The 20,770-nt window shown below is 35.4% G+C and overlaps 1 protein-coding gene across 1 annotated transcript in view; it reads left to right on the top strand.

Annotated features, from left to right (window-relative positions):
• Positions 1 to 20,770, top strand: part of CDC14A (cell division cycle 14A) — a 60,838-nt gene that overhangs the window by 29,675 nt on the left and 10,393 nt on the right. The window contains 11 exon segments of the mRNA XM_065072492.1: positions 2,555 to 2,621; positions 4,788 to 4,850; positions 7,949 to 8,036; positions 9,832 to 10,062; positions 12,356 to 12,494; positions 15,135 to 15,291; positions 17,629 to 17,744; positions 18,257 to 18,304; positions 19,330 to 19,458; positions 20,356 to 20,616; positions 20,618 to 20,678. Of these exon segments, the coding sequence (XP_064928564.1) occupies positions 2,555 to 2,621; positions 4,788 to 4,850; positions 7,949 to 8,036; positions 9,832 to 10,062; positions 12,356 to 12,494; positions 15,135 to 15,291; positions 17,629 to 17,744; positions 18,257 to 18,304; positions 19,330 to 19,458; positions 20,356 to 20,616; positions 20,618 to 20,678 (1,360 nt within the window).

The following is a 20,770-nucleotide window of genomic DNA, read 5'->3' on the forward strand; positions in this document are numbered from 1 at the left end:
ATTCCTGGATTTACCTTGAGAAAGTTTTGGAGTGCTAAAATGAAAATGGCTGTGGCTTTAATGAAAAGTAAGTACGTAAATTTTGTTCCAATTTTTATTTTTCCAAATTATGGTAAGAGGGACTTTGATTATTTGCTTGCGTTTTCTTACCAGAAGATACTTGAGGAGCACAGGTAGAGAGAGATGATGGCGGGTCTGGTGTCATATGCTCAATATTTGCCATGGCTCATCAAACATGATGCTTTCCCTTGAAGCATTAGGTAACATTACGCCACAGCTTCCTGGCGTTATTTCACTACTGCGCTGTACTGTCACTCGTGGCTAGTGTTTGTTTATGGTTTTGTTACAATATTTTCTTTTCCCACAGAAGATAGATGGGGGTGTGAGTTTTTCAGATCTTAAGTCAGTGTGTTGCATTTCTTAAAAAAAATAATAATAATAATAATAAAAAATCATTAAAATACTGCTATTCTTTGAGTTTCTCTTAATGTGGGGATTTAAACAGCTCTTTTTTACTTGTTCATTCCAAAACTTGGCCTATTTGGAATTTTTCTGGGTTTCAGTCATTATTTCACTGTGTGCGGATGGCAGGTGTCAGCAGAGCAGTTTTCTCTGGTGCACGTGCACCTACTGTGATGGTTACGTGCACAGCAACAGCAATGGGACAGGTGTGGCTTGGATTTGGGGGCAGTGGGTGTGAGCTGCAGGTGTCCACGTGCACTCAGCTGTCATAGCTGTCTGTGGGAACAGAGCTAAGAATACACCTGCAACTGTCATCAGCTTATCTTGTACATCTAGGTCAAGTTCGGTGTCCTCCCCCTGCTCTCCTTTCCCTTCTCTCTTGCTCTAACAGTGCTTCTTAATGGATTAGAGACTCTTTTCCCAGTGTTGTTTTTATGTGCTGCAGTATCGGATGCCTTATCAGTTGAAGAAGTAGTTATAATTTTTATTTTATCTCTCTCTATATTATTGTTTTTGCAACCTAACGTGTAAAATAGAACATCTGCTACAATCATATCTTCAATTTATATTTCTCTGAATTCTTAGTTGTGTGGTTTCCATTAGCTTAGGTTTTGTTGTTGTTGTTTTTGTTGTTTCTCTCAGCTCCTTCAGAAAACTGGTACAGCTTTTAAAGATTTTCTGCTATGTATGTGTTCCCACTGGGGCCTGAAGATTTTTTGCTCAGAAGACCTTTCTGTTTGCTAAAATGCTTTTGTGCTAAAATGATCTGTTATGCTTTGTCAGGGATAAGTTGAATATTGTCTGTAAAGTTTATATTTTATAGCTTTAGTGTGTTTTGCTTATCTAAGGTAATGAAAATACTTCATGGCTTTTCATTTTGAAAAATGTCTTTGGATTCGGTTATTGAAGGTTTATTCACACTTTAAAGTTCCCATTCTAAAGCATTGTGGCTAAGTACTTTGCAATAATCTAATGGCTTGAAAGCTTGTCTAGAGTAGCCTGCCTGTAATATGACACTACCAGAATTGTAGCTTTTAATTTTCTTAAATACATTTTCTATGAACAATGCTTCTCAAAACTGCTATATTTATTCTGTTGTAAAAGAATGAGTGAGAATATTCTACTTACTTGGGTTTGAAGGAGCATATCAATATAATGAACTTCATACTAATAGCAAGTAGACTATCTAAAAAGGAAGATTTTCAATGAGAGATTGAAATTTTGAGTCAATTATAGATAAAAGATGTATCTGTCTGAAACCTAAAACTTTGATATTCTGAGAAACTACGGTTCTTAGCATTCTGGATAAGATAGCTTAGAGCAATACTATAAAAGATTTCTTTAATTGAGTGAGTGGTGAATAATCTTCCCAGGTAGAACTTTGTTAAAACACAAACTGATCTGAAGCAGGCCTTCAAAAGTATTTTTTCCTTTTCCGTAATACATCTATTGCTGTAACTTTCTTGGTGGTGTTGTGTTTTGTGGTTTTGTTTTTTTTTTTTTAATGTTGGTGTCTCTTACTATTTGAATATGTTTTGCCTGAGGGTATCCTGTCATCTTCTAAAGAGAAATCGTTATTTTCATAGTGGCAGAACCGAGGTCAAGTAATTTAAACTTTAATTATATCTGGATAAGTTTTAATCATATGTGTAATCAGGCATCAAAATGAGAGACTGTAAAAGAAATCTGAACTACTAGTCTATTTGCCTTTCCTTATTAGACAGTGTAACGCAATTAAGACTTGTATAACGGTTAAAGCAATTTTTGCTTTATTTGCTACTGCCCTTAAACAGTTGGGAGTACACAAAGCTTCCTGTTCCAGGACACCCTAAGTGATTTGGTAAAGGACATGTAGTTAGATGATGTAAAATGTGCACTTAAAATAATTCATAGTATCTCACTGCATTTACACTGAGCTTCATCTTTGGGAGAGGTGTGCTTTAGCATGAGCAAGCTTATAGAAAGATGTTATCTTCTAACTTTAATTCAGATTTCTCAGTGGGGATTTAATAACTTGAATATACTCTGTGTGCTGCCCTTCCTTGAGTATTAAAATTAATTCTGTGTATATTCATTTGTATTAAATCTATAGGGATGCTTCATTTGGGAACTGCACGTACAATCTAACGATCTTGGACTGTTTGCAGGGAATAAATAAGGTAATAACACTTTTCCTTGGCAAAACAGATTTAAAGTGACAGATCTAAAATGTAAAGGAAGATACTGTTAAAATACATTAGAAAATCTGGTTTGAAAGCAGAATGTGTGTGAATGGGTAATACGCTGTCACGAAGCCTAAGGTACTGAGGGCTGTGGTTAAGCAGTGACACCAGGAGGTTACACTTTCACCTGGCCGGCCTGGCCTTTGGCAGCTTTCTGAACTTCACCTTCTGAACTGGAATGAGCAAACCCACCAGGCTTGGCTGTGGACAGGTCCCACCAGTGCACTACGACTGCCAATAGAACATTTGTAGCCATTGGTAAAAGGGAATAACATGGGTGACAAAGTGAGACAGATACTGAGGTATACTGTGATTTAATCTGGGCAGGTTTTGCATGAACTTGGCCCCAACTTTCCCCCAAAACACTTGGTTCATTGTTTGACACTAGTATTTTCAGAATTGTTTAGAAAGAATGAAAAATAATATATCTTTCTAATGTTTTGATGTGTCACTTTCAACAGTCCTGGTCTTCAGGAATACTAAGCTCCAATATAGGGGTTTTTTATGTTATGTCACCTTTTAATTGGCAACCTTGTGTTATAGTGTTTACTTCATACTGTAAGCAAGGATTAAATTTTGTTCATTTCCCAATGATCTTGATGAAGGGAGCTGGCTGTAGAACAGTTCTGTACAGACACTTTATAGACTATTTGTAATTCTTAAAAGTATGGTAGAACAAGTGTTTCTTAAAATTGAAAAAAAGAGATCGAGCTTAATATTTTTAGTTCTCTGGGGGTGGGAAAGGAGCTGTCAGTTAACAGAAAGACTCTAATCTGTGTGACATTCTACAGATCCTAAAGCTCCGTGAAGCAGTAGGTGCAGTCACTGAAATTTATCTGCAACCAACATACCAAAAGGACTTTGAGATCAGTTTTTTCTCCATTGTTCCCATAAATTTTATTGAATTTTTGTCCAGTTTGCCTACAGAGATAAAAATACTTGGAGCAGAAACCAAATGCCTTAATCTATCTGGGTAAATTTGGTGTTTACATGCACATATATCATACACATGTCATCAAGGGTTCCTATGAATTCTGGAGTGCAGCCAGCCAACCATGCTTAAATGAAATATGTTTTTCAAACTCAGCTGTTCAAATAAACCACTTGGTATCTTATGTTTCATGACAGGTCCAGCCATTGAGCTTACATTGTGTATGACAAAGCTATTTTTGTTTTGTCTTAAAAAAGGTATCTATGTAACAAATAATGGCAGACTGGGTATTGTTTTTTTAAATCATAGATCTGTGGTGTACTTTTTATCACACCTAAACCCCAGAATGTTGTGTAATATCTGTACTTCTTGGAATGCAATAGATTCAGTATAAATCTATGCTGCAGAACTGTCTTCCACCTATTCCTTGGAAGACATTTGGGCTAAGAATTCCTCATTTGTAGAATAGTTTTTAATATGGTATTATACACAAATCTGCAGTACAAAATTGGCATATTTAACAATAGTACAGTAATTAAATGCAAAACTTGACTTCTTTCAATGCTGTAACAGACACTGTCTAACGTAGTCTAGTGAACTTCAATTTATCAGAGGAATGTGTATTAAAAAAAATACAAAAAACCCCACATAAAATACAGGGTTATACACGGTACTGTATTCTGTATATGCCATTTTGCCTGGGTATTATGGTGGTGAAATCAGAGTATCAAGTATAGAAAATCAGTAAACCCTAAATGTTTTATATTTTGCTATGTCCAAAGGCACAAAATGTATTCAGCATAGAAATAATGGAATGAGTGTATGACAAAAAGGGAATTGCTTTTTAATTTGTCATCTGCCTTACAGAAAAAATATACACAGTGGGGTGGGGAGAATGAATTTTATTATTTAAGTGATATGCAACGACCTTATGTTCCATTGTAATGTCTTTGAAGAGGAAATAGTGAGCCTGACATATTTTCGTGACTTTGTTGGAGTTTTTGTTGTCTGTGTTGTTAATCTGTGCAAATGTAATGTTGTCTTCATGTAGAGGCTTCAATAGGCCAAAAACACAAACATGTAGTAATTTAGTTTTGATTCTCAAAATCAGTATTATAAAGTGAGATTATATATAATATTTCAGAATAAACTGACACCTTGTTGCCTTTTAGGCCTTGCAGCATGGATTTTTTGACTTTAAGACATTTGATGTGGATGAATATGAACACTATGAGGTTTGTACATTTAATAATGAGTTGAACATGTTTGGTTTACCTAAAATAAGTTAGAATATGCCATATCACACAACTTTAAGACATACTGGAAACCCATTTTAATTTAAGTAAAACCCAGTGTTCAAATGTAAGGTATGTATATCCAAACCTATATAATCTGTGTGAAAAACATGCAGGATGAATATCGTTGCCATTTCAGTTCATCCGATAAGTTGTCTACTATTTTCTTACAGCAGTTTTGACTTGTGGGGACTCTTTCCTGCTTTCCCAACCTTCCCCCAGGATATGATTCAAGGTCTCTCAGCTGATCCACAGTATCTGTTTTCTTTCAACACATGTTGAGCTGCTTCATGAGATGCTGTTAGTTCTAAATATATGATCTTTTTGTTTTTGATAGCCACATAGATTGAGCAAATTTTGAGCTTTATTAGTAAAGATGCACTATATGAGGATTTCAGTAATGAAAATACATGCAAAATATTTCCCTAATGAAGTTCCAGAAAGCTAACACATGTAATTAACTGTTACGCCAGCTTTCTTACAACTTAAGAATAGATACTCTAGATGCTTCTAGGGCTTTGTTCTGTAACATACACACCTTTCTCTGCCAGCAGTAGGCAGTTCTCTCAAGCTATATTGCTGCAGAGAACCTTCAAAATAGGCCTGCCCTACACCATGAACTGTGCAGTGTATAGAAGAAATTGCAGGCACAAAAAGTGAATATATTATATACAGAATAGTGACGTGATCTTTGTCTACCATTTCCCACACCTAAAGGAAGAGAAAGGTTGGGTTTTGTTTTTTTTACTGAGGTCAGCATCAACCATGTGGTTGTATTGGACCTTGTCTTTGGAACTCCCTGAAGTTCCTGCATTTGTGTTGGTTAAGGAGAAAGATATATAAACTGGAGGTGTAATAAACATTTGAATATATATTAAACTCTTTTTAGAGTTGCTACTTAATCGTAGCCAGTATTCTTCCACACAGCCCCCTCTAATGCAATTTTCAGAAAACGTGGAAATGATGAGAATAAATTTGCTTAGTCTGAAAATGTCCATTTAAAAATGTACTATTTTAAGTTGAATATTTCTAATATCAAACAAGTTTTATGGATAATTGCTTTTTAAAAACCTCTAATGTTTGATAAATAAGTGTTTTGTTTTACAAGCAAGAGTATAGGGGTGTCTCAGTACATATCTGAAATACATACAGCTTTAGGAAATGCTTCATAAATGTTCAAGAAAGAGGGTAAACTCAGGAGAGGAATGAACAGTGTCAAAACGTGATTTACGACACAGATCTATACAGTTGATGTTGGCTGCAGAAGGCACACTATAACAGCTGTTCACAAAACATAAAGAACTTGTAGCAGGATTTCTGTATCCTGTAATGCTACATAATGATTAGATTAAGAAATTGGTACAGCTTTTGGTGAATTACTGAAATTAAGAGTAACTAAAATTTAAAGTGTGAAATTGCTGCTCTTTTACTATATGTACAAAAGGAAAATATTCTAAAAACAAATGGTGGTTGGGAATTCTTAGGAATCTGTAGATATAGTTGGCATTAATCTTCCTGGAAAAGTATTAAAGTAATTGACTAAAGCTATCACATTATCTTGTTTAATACCTAACATTGTTAGTTTGTGAAAACCGTATATGTTCAAATTATGTTTAAAGTGTGCTGCCCCCTGTCTGAGTTTAAAAAGCAGGAACTTGGAATCATCTTTCATTTTTTGTCTATTTTTTGGAATGCCGTCTTTTATTTTATGCATCATGGTCAGCTTTATATGTTTAGATACGTCCTGTGCTGTATTTCTAAAACTTTAAACGTTCCAGGTTTTTGCTGTGTTAGGTTTTCAAATGTGTAGTTATGTGGAGGAAAGTTGCATAAGACTTAATGGGAGCAGGCTAAAGAAAATTCTACTTCACGTTTATAGGTCTTTTATCTTTCTACATTATCAAGGCAGCTAATTCCCCTTTTGTTGGACTAGATGTAAAATACTCAAGTTCTCTTTTTTCATAATAATGTTGTTTGCATGTAGCATTGAGTATATATATGTATGCACATAGATACCTGTAGTTGAGATTGTTTAAAATTATTCACAGTAACTCGTGTAACTATGAAGAACTACTGAATTCACAAATAAAACCAGTAATACAAATCTGAAAATACTTTTAACCTCTTCCTTGAAGGGGTAGAGCTGCTCCAGTGTTGAACCTGTGGTCTGTGATACAAATTTGTGGGGCAGGGGGGTCCTGACTTGGCCCCAAGGTCGGTTCGCTGGTCCTTATGCAACCCTGTTAACTTGCAGGAGTTGTCGCTGCGTGAGGACATTTGGAGCAGCCTAATGGGCTCTGCTAAGCAAACAGTCGGTGAATTGATTACAGTAATGTCCATTATCAGAACCTTTCACTCATTAGGATGTTTTGATGAGCTGAGCGCTAAAAACACAAGCTTAATAATGCAGTTGAACTGAGTTCCATGTCCTTAAAAGTCATGCTGAGAATAACTGTGTGACCAAATGAGGAGCAAGCACCCTTCAATTAAAAGAAAGTGGAGTTTTGAACTTTAGCTATGCATTTCCAAAGAAGCCTTCAGTTTTCTCACTGTCAGAATTTGAAGAGCCTTTTTAAAGTTCTTGTTTTAAAGTGAGCAAGAAATTCTTGCTTATCGCAGTTTGAAAGTTTTGTTGGTTTTGGTTTTTTAGGCTTTTTATTTGTTTTCTGCTTTGTGACTATGATTACTGACTCATCAGAGCTTATACCAATATGTAAATCTCTGTTTCTACTGGGAAAGGATAATGGGTTTTGAAGGCTAATTGGTTTTTAATTTATTTTCTGTGAATTTGGGCTTTTTTAGCCAGTGCCTTATAGGGAAGCATTTTTCCCTATTGCATTTCATTTTATTAAGAGATTTCTGTGAAGCAGCTTGTGGTAAGTTGGTTTGTCCTATAGTGGTAAGCTAACTAATGACATTGAAGTGGTTTGTTTTAATGCAGCAAGAACATAGTCAAAAGTAAAATAAAATCTTTTTCTTTAATCTTATATGTACAGATATTCAAATGTTGTTCTCTTTCCCTTTTGAAATTTTTATAGCGAGTGGAAAACGGTGACTTCAACTGGATTGTTCCAGGAAAATTTTTGGCATTTAGTGGACCGCACCCAAAAAGCAAACTTGAAAATGGTATGCTGTATATTTTAATGCTATTCTAGAATCCTTTTTTTTCCAGTGTGTTAAATAATCAGAGCCAATGAGCAGAAGATAGAGGTTTATAGATTATCATCCTCAGAAATAATCATACAATGAACACTTTATATACTATCATAGAACTTAATTCTGAAGACTATGGAATCCTTCTTTAATAGAAGAATTTCAAATCCTTTAGTAGTCAGTGACTTTCATTCAGTGATGAATTGCCTGAGAAGTTCAGGCCCCTGACTTTTTTCCTGGAACCTGACACCTGGTACGATAAGTATACAGAATTAAAGATGAGTTGCAGAAGCAAAGGAAACTATATTAAGAGTTTTGTAACTAAGGCCAGGGAAGACTAGAAAAAGAAGCTTGTCTTTACTTCTGATGATTCTTGGGATAATGGGAAGGACCTATGTGATTCTAATGGAATAAAAGAGACACTTGACCAACAGAGGGAAAGTAGAGATTTGGTCCTACTAAAAGGAAAATGAGTAATTTATAAACTATAATCAGATTTTTGCTGAATTTCACCTTGTACTTTGTTCGATGTGGCTTTATGTGAGCATGTTTTCTGAATATCTACTTTGTCTTTTCACTTCTGTTCTCTCATGTTACCTTTATGACTGGAACGCTGCTCATTGCATAGTGTTCTCCGAAGGCTTAAATGAAATACAAGAAGAAAATATTTAGATTGGTTTGGGTTTCTTCCCCAATCACTGTTACAGTCCCTTCTTGCAGAATTTTTTCAAAAATTACTAAAATTGTTCCATGCAGTTTGGAAAACCTATGCTTTATTTTTAACATGTATATAACTGAAAACTACCAAAGAAACACCAGCGCTTAAAATCCAGTTTGGAGACTATGAATAGGCCTCACCCAGGGGAGCCTAAGTACACATGACAAAGCTATGTTTTTGTCATTATATTGTGACTCTAATCACATTTATTAATGCATATATGACTTGTGGAAAAGATGCGTGTTTTGTGGGGAAGCTTTTGGACTTTATTTGAACAGGAATAAAAATTCTGGAGATAAACCAGTGAATTTGGTCAATGAGAGGCCTTCTGATTTGTGTGGTAGCTATGTTGTTCCTGTGTTTGTTTACAAGACTTGATTGTTAATAGAAAAGAATAAACTACATTTTACAAACATATATAGACACGTGTGCACGTGTTCCCTCACACCCTAGTCAGAGAACATCTATTTGGTGAAAGTGCCCTAAACAGGACACTCCCTGCCCCCCCTTCTTCATCTAGAGGATCCTTTTGTTTTGAACGGAATTGAGGGACTAAAGCTTTATTACTGCACAGTGAAGCAAGCGTATTTCTGATATTACAGTTTATTCTTCGGCCGTTCCTCTCATCCATAGTATAGATCACCAATCTATTTTCCTGATAAATGAGTGTTTCCTCTTAAAGTGTGTTCTTGTTCTTTGATCTGCAACTTGACTATAGATGAACAGCTGTTCTGAAATGCTATATTCATATATGTGCCTAACTTCATATATAAATCCTACTTGTAGAGAGGAACGGGCTAATGAGGAGACAGTACAGTGTTTCACATATACTGTGCTTTAATTCTTTTTCCTATCCTTTTTTTCATTATAGTTGTCTTCATGAGAATTTTGTGGACAATTGTTTTTTAATATCGCTTAATGTGTTTATTATTCTGAATAAAATAGTCAAGCCTTTTTTTCATTCCAAAAAGTTTTGGAGGCAATTTTGATTAGGAGGACTTTGAACTTCATATATGACATTAAATGATTGTTGCTTTATTTTTTTAATAGGTTATCCTCTTCATGCACCTGAAGCCTACTTTCCCTATTTCAAGAAACATAATGTCACATCAATCATAAGACTAAACAAGAAAATTTATGAGGCAAAACGCTTTACTGATGCTGGTTTTGAGCATTATGACCTGTTCTTCATAGATGGAAGCACACCAAGCGACAGTATAGTTCAGAGGTTCCTGAACATCTGTGAAAATGCTGACGGTGCTGTTGCTGTACATTGTAAAGGTATATGCGCTTACTTATTTCAGACTGAAGCTCAAAATAAGTTCATTAAGTTTATTCCAGACATAAAGCATTTAAAAAATAATGCTTTCTGGTTGTGAAAGTAATATCGCTTCATGATTCTTGGCTTAAATGAATGACAAATATTTGTTATTTTCGTGCACATACGAAGTTACTTCATCCTACACGACTGCTTACAGTAACTGACAATCTGTTGTTCATTGTTCTGTTTATTCTTAATATCACTTGAAGGCATGAATTTTACTTGATGGAGATTTCACTTTTGCATTATGCTTTCCCAGCATTATGATAATTGACTAGGAAATGCAAAAGACTGAAAGGCTTTCTTTGTGCTTTTGGACTGTTCTACATTTTTCTGTGGGGCATGACTTCCACCCTTCAAGTTAATGTGCGTTATTGTGATGCCAGCATTTCAAACCAGCTTATTTCAGCAAATCAGCCAGAAAATACATAAAACATGCTTAGTCAAGAATGATTAACAAAGGCTTTGAAGGGTTCAGCTTGGTTTATGTTTAGAGTTTTGTAAGGACATTGTGGAGACGAATGTCTTGCTGATTTGAAAGAAGAATAGCACTATTCATAATTTTTTGCATGAACAGTAAACATGCATATTAAAGATAAGTTTATTTGCTAACAAGTTGTTAATGTGGCTAGAACCCAGAAATTCTGGCATTTACAATCTGGACATCTGCTAAAAGACTAAAACAGGAGTAGATTGTTGTGCTCTAGGTTTAGTTGCTACAGGAAAACAATATACTTTTTTTAGGGACTTGGATATGCACTTGCTAAGCTGAAGTACTTTTGATCTTTTGCCTGACAATTTAATAAGCAAATCAGTCTGTGGTGTAGTTTTTTTTGTTTGCTTGGGTTTTTTACACCCTTCTAAATAAGCCTATACAGAGTTAAATCAGCAGTTAACTCAGTTAATATCTTGTCTGTAGTTTTCTTGTACTCACTGCAGAAGTATTCCAGCCACAGCTTCCACACTAGAAATTGCTTGTCCCAGAAGTTATACAATGGTTTAATGCAAAACATTGCTATGGAAAGATTGTACATTAGCAGGAACTTAAAGAACTGAAGTCTTAGTGATATGTGCAGTTGGTAGACGTCAACTTCAATTTTCAGAGACCATTTCTCTATTCAGACGTGTGCTTAGTATAGTACAGCTCTTGGTTACCTGTTTGCATGTGGCATTCCTTTTGCATTTAAAAATCAAACAAGTAAACAAAACCACTTAAGCCCAAAACTCTCTCTTAACAATACTTCCCCTTCTTAAATGAGCCTTCAGAGCTGGTCTTCCAGTATCCAGTTAGCGAATCTCACTATTTGTGAGCTTTTACCTGAATCATCTTAACTTGCCAAACAGTCACAGCAACATTTAGCTATTGGTTAAATGTAAAGAGCTTGTAGTTGTGTGTAGAATTGACAGCAAGAATGTCTGGCTGCTTAGAGAGTTTCCATTTAGATAGCTGTTGGTGCATAACAATAGCTGGCCGCCATCGGACTGTAAACTGCAAATATTGTATTTGTGGGAAAATAAGGTTTAAATGGGGAGACACTTTACTAGTAAATAAGACACGAGGCTAGAAAGGTATTGATTCTTACTCTATAGTGAGGGATTTGTCTGGTGGTAAAAGCTAATTTTTGTGTCTCTCTATTCTCCCCTTAAACGCAGGATTAGTTTGTCATTTGGGGACCAGTGGGTTAAATTTTTTTGAGCTATTGATGTATACAGTTATATGCTGGTGAACATTCATTGCTGTTTATATAGATAGCAGTGCATACTTTTATAGGTTGGTTTTACAACAAAACTGATTCAAAAAGAAAATGCGACTGGCTGAGAAGATATTGTTATATGTTGTGATGTGCATATGTATTTGCACATTGATTTGTAAAGTATGTGTGTTGGCACCTCAAAGGTACTTTGATTTTGTTTTTTACTGGTTTTATAAATATGAACTTTGTATCTAGGTTGGTCATGGATTTTTTTTTTTAAATATCAGACAAAAAAAATGTTTGAAGTGGAATTGTGCAAGGGTGATCACTGTTGCATGCATTCTTAAACACTCAGCTTTTTATGAGTATGAAATATATGTTATTGCATCTACAGCATTGAAATCCAATTATGTGATGAATGGGATACTGAATTGGAAACTTTCTTCAAATATTAAGGTGGTGAAAAACATTGCAGAGAAGTCTTCTCATATTCCACACTTTGATAATTATGAAATGCTGATGACTTGGTATGTGAACACTGGTATTTGTGTTTCTGCAGCTGGCCTGGGGAGAACAGGAACACTGATTGCCTGCTACATAATGAAGCACTACAGGTTCACACATGCTGAAGCTATTGCTTGGATAAGAATATGTCGACCAGGCTCTATTATAGGACCCCAGCAACACTTCTTAGAAGAGTACGTATTATGTATACCTTCCTTGCTGCTAAGAATCAACTGCTTCTCTATATCCTTATCCATCTTGCACTATTGATAGAGTTTACTCTCTGTCTACTGATGTTGTATATTACTGCCTGTTGCAATCAATGTATTTAAGGCTAGTTAATTAGTAGCAATCATCTTCTCTGGAATGCTATGCATTTTGTCACCTTACGGGGCAGAGGGTCTCAAGACTCTGCATGTTTAGGAGTTACACAAACGTGTTGGAAGTGTAAAGTCCCTATGTGGACAAAAGATTAAATCAACAGTAAGGATTTATTAAAAAATCAACATATTATAGAAAGGATAGACTTTATATACTTTATATATAGCCAATTATGATGCTTCAAAATTCATCTTACAATAGTAGAAATGATATGGTTTTTAATTTCTTGTAGCTAAAGATTAAATAAGTATGTGCTGGACAGCTTATGATCTGTCAGATTCCTAGCATAAAGTATGAAGTGTTTCTGATTTGGACCTAATAGTCATTAGCAAAACAAATATATGATTGTAATATAGCTCCTTCTCAAAACTGAGTGTGTACTTCGGGTTGAGAACATTTCATTGAGAGATAATCTGAATGAGTGATTCGAGGTTTGATCCTGACTGGAAATTAATGGCAAAATTGCACTGGCTTCAGTGACGTAGACATTAAGTTTTAATTTCATAGTGCTTTCTACATTGTACATCACTATCATAGTGGTTATGCTCATATTTCAGTGTGGATACCATGATGTTATTTAGTTGGAGGCATTTTCACTGTTATGAGAAACAACATTTTGAGATAATCCATCACAAATTATCTTTTTTCAAAAAAAGACAAATGTAACAGATCTTGTAGATACTGTGTAAATACAGTAAAACATGCGCTGAGCCTGCATGTTAAAATCCATAGGATATCAGAGACAAAAGAGTATTACTGTAATTCATGAGAGAAACTGAGCATGAATGAGGATTCCTATGCATCTTCCAATGCAGCTGAATGGGCACTCCTTTATTTGAGAGGTGGCCCCCTGTTATTTAAAAGACTGTGAATCACACACTTTGAAACCCTGTGTTCACAGAAGCTAGGGTATACTTCTTCACCTGGGGCTGATGCCTGGATGATGCACTTTTAAAATAACTTGCACAACAGAGCAAACTTGAGAAAGGTAGTAGGTAGTGTGATTAGTAGGTGCTGTTTACTTGAAAGGTAAGAAAAACAAGGCCCATGTCTTTTCTGTAGTGGTGTGTATTCGGTTTGATTTTATAGATAGAAAAAGATCCTTCACTTTTTTAAATTCATCTGTACATTATTCACAGCTAAGAGCTGTAGGATTGTTCAGTAAGAATTTTCTGTTGTTCTAATGGCAATAGATACCTGTTTTGACAATCAGACAAAATTCAAGCAATGTCACCACTAGTGTCAAAATGGAATTGAGAAGGAAGGAGCCAACATCAGTTGCATCATTCTAATATAAAATATCTTGCCCTCAGGGCTGCAAAGTTGCCTCTGACACAAAGGAAAAATCTTGCAACTTTGATCTCCCAGCCTTCATAGAAGTCAAAGCTCCAACTCTTTAGTTCTTTGAGGTTTGTTAAGGGGGCTTTGAGTAGTACTTTTGTATAGACCCTCCCACCCAAGTATGTAACAAATCAGTTTGTTACTGTGAATGCAATTGATCTTGAAAGATCAATTTAAAGGTATTTAAATTCAAGCCTGTTTTCTAGGTTACTTCTGTTAGGTGCAATAAGTGGCGTTCCCTGTCCCTGTGCCCTTTGCTTCCTCCTTCTCTTGTTGTGTTCTTGGGACATAGTGAAATTTTTCTGGAAGTGCTTACCTTTCCCATTTATTATTGAGCAAGGTTAGGCAGTTGGCTCAGACTACTTGGCTCTTAAGCCTTGCTGTAATATTTTGCTTTCAAACAAAGAAAAATTTCCAGTGAAAGTGTTTTCTGATTTAATTTCTCATTCTTTAATTCTCTGATTAGTATAGAAATTTAATTTTGTTGCAGTAATATGACCTCAGTTCTTGGATGGAAATAGCATGACAGGCACCTACCCAGCAAACTTCCTTATTGAAGAATAATGCAGTCGCATCAATAAAAACTTGCTTAGCCCATGTATGTTGTAACTTTTTTACCACCTGTCTGAAGGATATAATATTTTCTAAAATACTAGAGTCCTGTTCAACTTTACATGATTATGACCACTTCCACTGTGCAGTATCACTACTTCTGCTACACATTACATATATAAAAGCATTACTTCATGAGTTTTTGTTTTAAAAGCCTTCTAAATACCATCGCAAATTCCTGTTTAGTTAATTTCTTTTCCCAGTAGTATTTTATAAAACGAAGTCTTAGTGTCTGTATGATTTGTGATGGCTGCAAACTTGTTTGGTGATTTTGTTGTTTTTAACCATTGTGGTTTGTGTTGGGTTTTTTGTTTGTTGTTTTTCTTTTGTTTTGTTTTTTGGGTTTGTTTGTTTTTGATAGGCGTTTGAATTTTTTTCCACTTGAAGATGTACAGAAAGTTCAAATGTTGGCAATCTATAACAGTAGTATGTTTTCATATTGGCTTTTTATATGTATTTAGTTTTGCTGATATGAATTGATTTTGTTTTGTATCCTAAAGGAAGCAGGAAATGTTATGGCTGGAGGGGGATCTTATCCGAACAAAGCAGAAACAACAAGTAGCTGATGGAAACATGAACAGAGTTCTTTGTGGCTTGAATGACATTTCCATCAGTGACAGCTTGAATAAAGTACAGGACTTGGATCAATACAGGGAGGTAAGAGTTCATAAGAAAACCTTCAAATGAGCAGAGATGGAGCTTATAACTAGCTATAGATAATTTTTAGGTGGGAGGTTTTTTTAGGCTTATATTAGTACTAGGTTTTCACAACTGAACTTTGTATGGGTCATGATTAGAACAAATCTTCCCTTTATCAGAAATAAAAGTAAAAAGCTTAGGCTATGTTTAAAACTGCTATAGCTAATTTTGCAAACTTCAAAAGGTTTGCATTGTTTCAAGTCATTCTTTCAGGGTTTTCAGTTGTTTATTGGAGAATGGAGGAAAAAATGATCAGTGTTCTTCCTGGAAATCCATTTATTCCAAGCTTCTAGCTAATAATGCACAAGTGTATAGCTGTCTATCCCTTTGTCGCAGTGTTATGGATTACTGATGCCATGTGTACACTTTGCGTAAGGACCTTTCCAGTTATGTAGTAGAAGCAGGGACATGAAGTGTGGACTAAAGTGAACATACTTCTGCTTCTGGACTTGTAAAAATCTTAAACTGTAGTTGCCTACAGTATCTGTGAGAAACAGTTTAGAGGAACCATGCATTTGATTGATCCTGTCTTAGCTCTGTAATAACTGAAGCACTTTGATGTTGCTGATGGAATCCTTTACTTGATGTAAAAGCCCAGGGAGGTAGTGGGCACCTTCTTTAGATAGTCATTAGTGTAAATTAAAATAATCATCTATCATGTGATCTATCATAATCTGGAAGAGCAACTTGAATAATTTTCTGTAAAGGTACTATTTCCCTTTTGGAAGTTCAGTTTGTGGCTTGGAATATGTAAAGTTAAATATCTAGGTCAGTAGCTGGAGAACATAACTGTGTGGAGATGATCTCTGTGCCTAATGACAGCAGCTGGCACACAGCCGTGTGGGTAAAAGTCATGTTTTTGAATCTCAGCTACTACTACAACTTTACTGCTTCTAGTATCAAGGCAATTTACTTGCAGCTAACTCAACTACCTGTACGCTGTGCAGCAGCTCATGTATAGATTCACAGTATAAGTTCACAGTGCTGCTTTTTTCTGCTGTAGCTGCCCTGTAATATGTAAATTTCAGTTTTTTACAGATCTCATGTTAAAGCCGTTTAACGTTGTTTTCAAAATATTTAACTTATCTCTTTGAGTATTCAGTTACTTTTCAAAACCTCATTATACTGGGCTCTCTAGAAGCTCAAAACAAATTAATGTTCCCCGTCCCAAAAATGCATGAGGTCAGAGGACAGAATAGCTACATGCAGTAAATGTTGGGCAGGTAAAGACTCTGAAACAAAGTTGATCAGCATTGAGGCTGAATGATAGGTAACCATGGTCTAGCATATAGTTTTTAATGAAATCTAGCTAAAATATTTAATTTTTCCTGTAAATAATGCAACATTTAGACCATTACATCATTAGATTAACTTCTGTTACCTTACTACTTCTGTCAATCCTTCATCTTGGTTAATGGCAGAAACTATTGCTCTGTTTTACCAGAGCAGTGAGGTCAATGAGGCACAATAGGAACTGCAGTACTACAAACACGTACTTGATCTGAGATCAAATGGAAGCATAATTGGTGTAAGTTTTTTTTTCATTTGGCAATTTAAAAAAGATCAGTTCTCTTGCTTTGTGCTTCCTTATTCCTCTACTACTTGAGATACTGTCTATACTTAATACTTGAGTCTTAAGAGAGTCTATTTTCAGATCAGTCAGAAATTATAAACAGGCATTTAAACAGTGTTGACATACACTTTTAATATTTCTTAGAGTTTATAATATTTTCTAAAGCTAGCAGAAGTAGATAAAACTCTGAGATCTACTCATCCTATATTCCTCATTAAGTTCTCATGGGGAATTTTTTTTCAAAACTGTATTTTGTAGAGAACATGAGAACTTTTTATTTTGAAAAAAAATTAGTAATTTATGGAAGTTGATTTTTTAGCTCCTCTTGCAGGACACACAACTTTAAATTTCTTCCTTGTACATATCACAAAATTGTGTTACTGCTTCTCTTTCACACTGATAACTTTTAAAAATACTGATGGAGAAAGGAGTTGGAGTTTTAAGCCTTTGAAGTAAATAAATACTGATGTTAGACTTAAGCATCTTGAGCTGATTTTGAGGTCACATTTCTGCAAAAAAGCCTCTGTGAATGTGCATTTGTACAGTGACACATTTAATTTACTGGAACTATGCAAAGACAGAGGAGTGTCCTCTGTACACGGAAGACTGTAGATGAGCCTTTTAAATGATAATCTTTGTGGAGGAGATGTTCAATACTACGAAACTGTGCTACTCCTAAGGATTTGATGTATTTCCTTGCTTGAATTCTTTGTGTTTCCCAGAACGATTCTGAAGATAAAGCAGGTGTGGAAACTCAGAATGGCATGACACAGGGAGACAGGCTTAATGCTTTAAAAAGTCGGAGACGGCCATGTTCTGCTACAACTGGAGCTCTGAGGTAATTAATTCTGAGGTAATTTGCGGTTTTAATTTCAGTCTATTGCTATTGGATCTTGATGGCAAGTACATGACCTCATTTAAGGCAGTGGTACTAAATTTATGCAGATATACATCTATTCATTAGCTGCAGATTTGGTTTATTTTTTTCTCTGTGTCCCTGTTCAGGGTACCTACTTATTATGATATTTCAAAACTTTGAAATGTATATCTAACTAGCATTTTTAAACTTATGTCTCAAACAAAATAGTCTTCAATCAACTTGGTTATCTTTCTGTAATTACTTTTCTGTACTCATTATATAAATCTTAAATTCTTCAGAAGCAGTAAAAATGTGACATTTGAAAATAAACCTGAAGTACTTATCTGTTTAAGTTTAAAATAGTGATTGTTAATGATTCTTAACTCTTGCTAGTCTTGTACTTTAAAGCTACTATGATACATGCAAGACAGTTTGGGAGAGGGGGAGGGCTTATTTTTCTTTTGATTAAGATTCTGCTTGTGTTTCTTTAGGCTGCAAGACATGAAACTGCACACCAGGTCAATATCACAGCCTTTCAGGTATTAACTTTAAAATTATAGTTCTAAATGTGTACCACCTAGATCTTAAATTTTCAGTGTTCTGAGTGACATCAGAACACTGAATAGAAATGGCAGAATTGAGTCTTGGTTTTGTATCTATAATATAACATGTAAGACAAAACAGCTGTCATTTTAAAGCATGAATACGGAAAAGAACACATTCTCTTCAGTTTTGTGGCCACCTGGAGTTTTGAGATGGACTATTCTAGATATCTAACATTGAAAATGTCTTTTTACCCTTTCTTGGTGTGAAATTAAAACTGCTTCTGCTCAATGTGATTCCTTCTGTGCTTGTAGTTGGGAGACTCGTATTCAAGGTCTTTCATCCTTTAAGAGCTGACCCTGGTCATATCCCCTGCTCTAAGGATGGGGAGAACTTCATACTACTGCAACAGCTATTTGTTTATCAGTTTTTAATAAACTGATATAGACAGCTCTAATGCTAACCTTTTGGAGTAGTCCAGTGTACATGCTTACAGCTCATCATCAAAATATGAAGAATTTGGTCATTAGGAGTCCCCTCCTAGAAAGAGCTGTATGTTCTGTGCAACTTTGTAAAAATGTTCTTGCTGTCATTTGGAAATTATGATGTTGTTATGAAAGCTACAATGTTGGGTGTTTTTTCAACTCATACTGGATTTGTTGCAAACACAGAATTATTCTTTCTCAAATTAACAATGTTTAAAACTTATAATCAAATTTACAATAAATTTGATACAAAATGGACACTTAGCTTTCACAAATTATCAAGGTAAAAAGTAGCCTCTAACTGTATTATACAGTACAGCAGGGGAAAATCTTAGGAATGGGGTATTTGAGAAGGTTTTTCTGAAAATATATTTGAAAACAGGCAAACTTGAGTTTTTGCTGTGGAGTTCTCAGTACTCAGACTTGAGAATTCCCACTTTTTAAAATACTAGTCTATGTATTAAGACTGTGTTTCTGAGGTGTGTATTTCAATTATAAAAAGCTTGCTTCTCACTAAAACTCTGCCCTCCTTTTAGACTGAATACCTCAGGTAGCACAGAAGGATCCATGTCTCCTCTGAAGGCCTCCAAAGTGCTGGCAGCTAAGTCACCATCTGCAGAAAGAATCAGCAGAATTCCCATATCCTCCGGCTCTAACCTTAAAAGGTTTTCTGCTTCTTATTCTCATTTTGATACAAATACTTACTGTATACTACGATGGTTTTCAACACACATGCAGTCTACTAAGTGCTTGCTGTTCTTGGGTAATAAGGCTTAAATTTACTTAAAGTTCCACTAGCCAAGCTTTAGTTGCCTGCATATGAAAAAAAAAAAAAATCACCAAACCTCAAAACCTATACTACTGGTATGAGAGTTTTCGTGGGATTATGTCAAGTTAGAAACAGTAGTACATTGCTCAGGTGGGGTTTTTCACTCATCTGAGTTTATAGAAGTTTTGCAAGTATTCCCACAAGTCTTTTCTCAGAAGAATACTGAGTGGTAATTAATGTTTCTTTATGAACCCTTGATTTATTGCTATTTTATTCCATTATTACTATTATACTAGGTAATTATGGATGTTAAATTAAATTTAGAATGATGCATTTTTAATAACTTCCAGGCACAAATATTTACTTGAAGAAAATAACTAACTTAAAGAGATTACAGGACACCCTCTTTTTATTGTCAAATTTTATCATATTAATTCTTGGTTACTTGATTTTGAGAAGTGGAAGAGGAGTTCTTAAACCATTATATGTGCATGAAGTACTTCAATATAGATCAGCCACTGGCTAAACCATTTAACACAATCTCCTGCATGTGCAGATGGTTTGAAAGAGATGAAAGCTGGCCGTAGTGCTGCTTTAATAAGCAAAGGTTAGGAACTCCTGACAAAGAATTCTGGTTTTCATTATTTGAGAGCTGGAAGATGAACCTGTGTACAAACATGATTTAAGAATCATCTAGGTTATTCATCTAATGTCTTCTGAATTGTCTTTGTTCTGTATATATCGATACATACCTTGTGTGTATTTTTTTTCCCCACATGTGTTTTCCATTCAGCGTTTCCATAAACTCCAGACTAGCCAGTTCTCTAGGGAACCTGTATACCGCTTCAGATGATGATGAGAGCAAAATGACATCATCGTGCTCTAGGACAGGTTTTTCTGTAAGCCAAATCTCCAGCCACTTGAATGGCAGCTTGCAGCTGCCTCACAGAAATAACCATGAACTGAACAACAACTTATACAACAGAAACAGCACTAGTGGCAACAACCTGAGCAGCCAAACCAGTTTTCACAGCGCTGTGACAGATGAGTACGCATCAGCCTTCCTTTATGGGCCTTACAACTCCTCCAGCACGATACCAGAGTCAATCAATTCCTGTAAGTTTATAGTCACAACAGCACTTTCAGGCATCTGACCGATGCTTATCTTCCTTGCTTCTGTGAGAACAGCTGTCACAAAAAATCTTAAC

Source organism: Columba livia, chromosome 8 (genome assembly GCF_036013475.1).
Source record: "Columba livia isolate bColLiv1 breed racing homer chromosome 8, bColLiv1.pat.W.v2, whole genome shotgun sequence".
NCBI lineage: Eukaryota > Metazoa > Chordata > Aves > Columbiformes > Columbidae > Columba > Columba livia.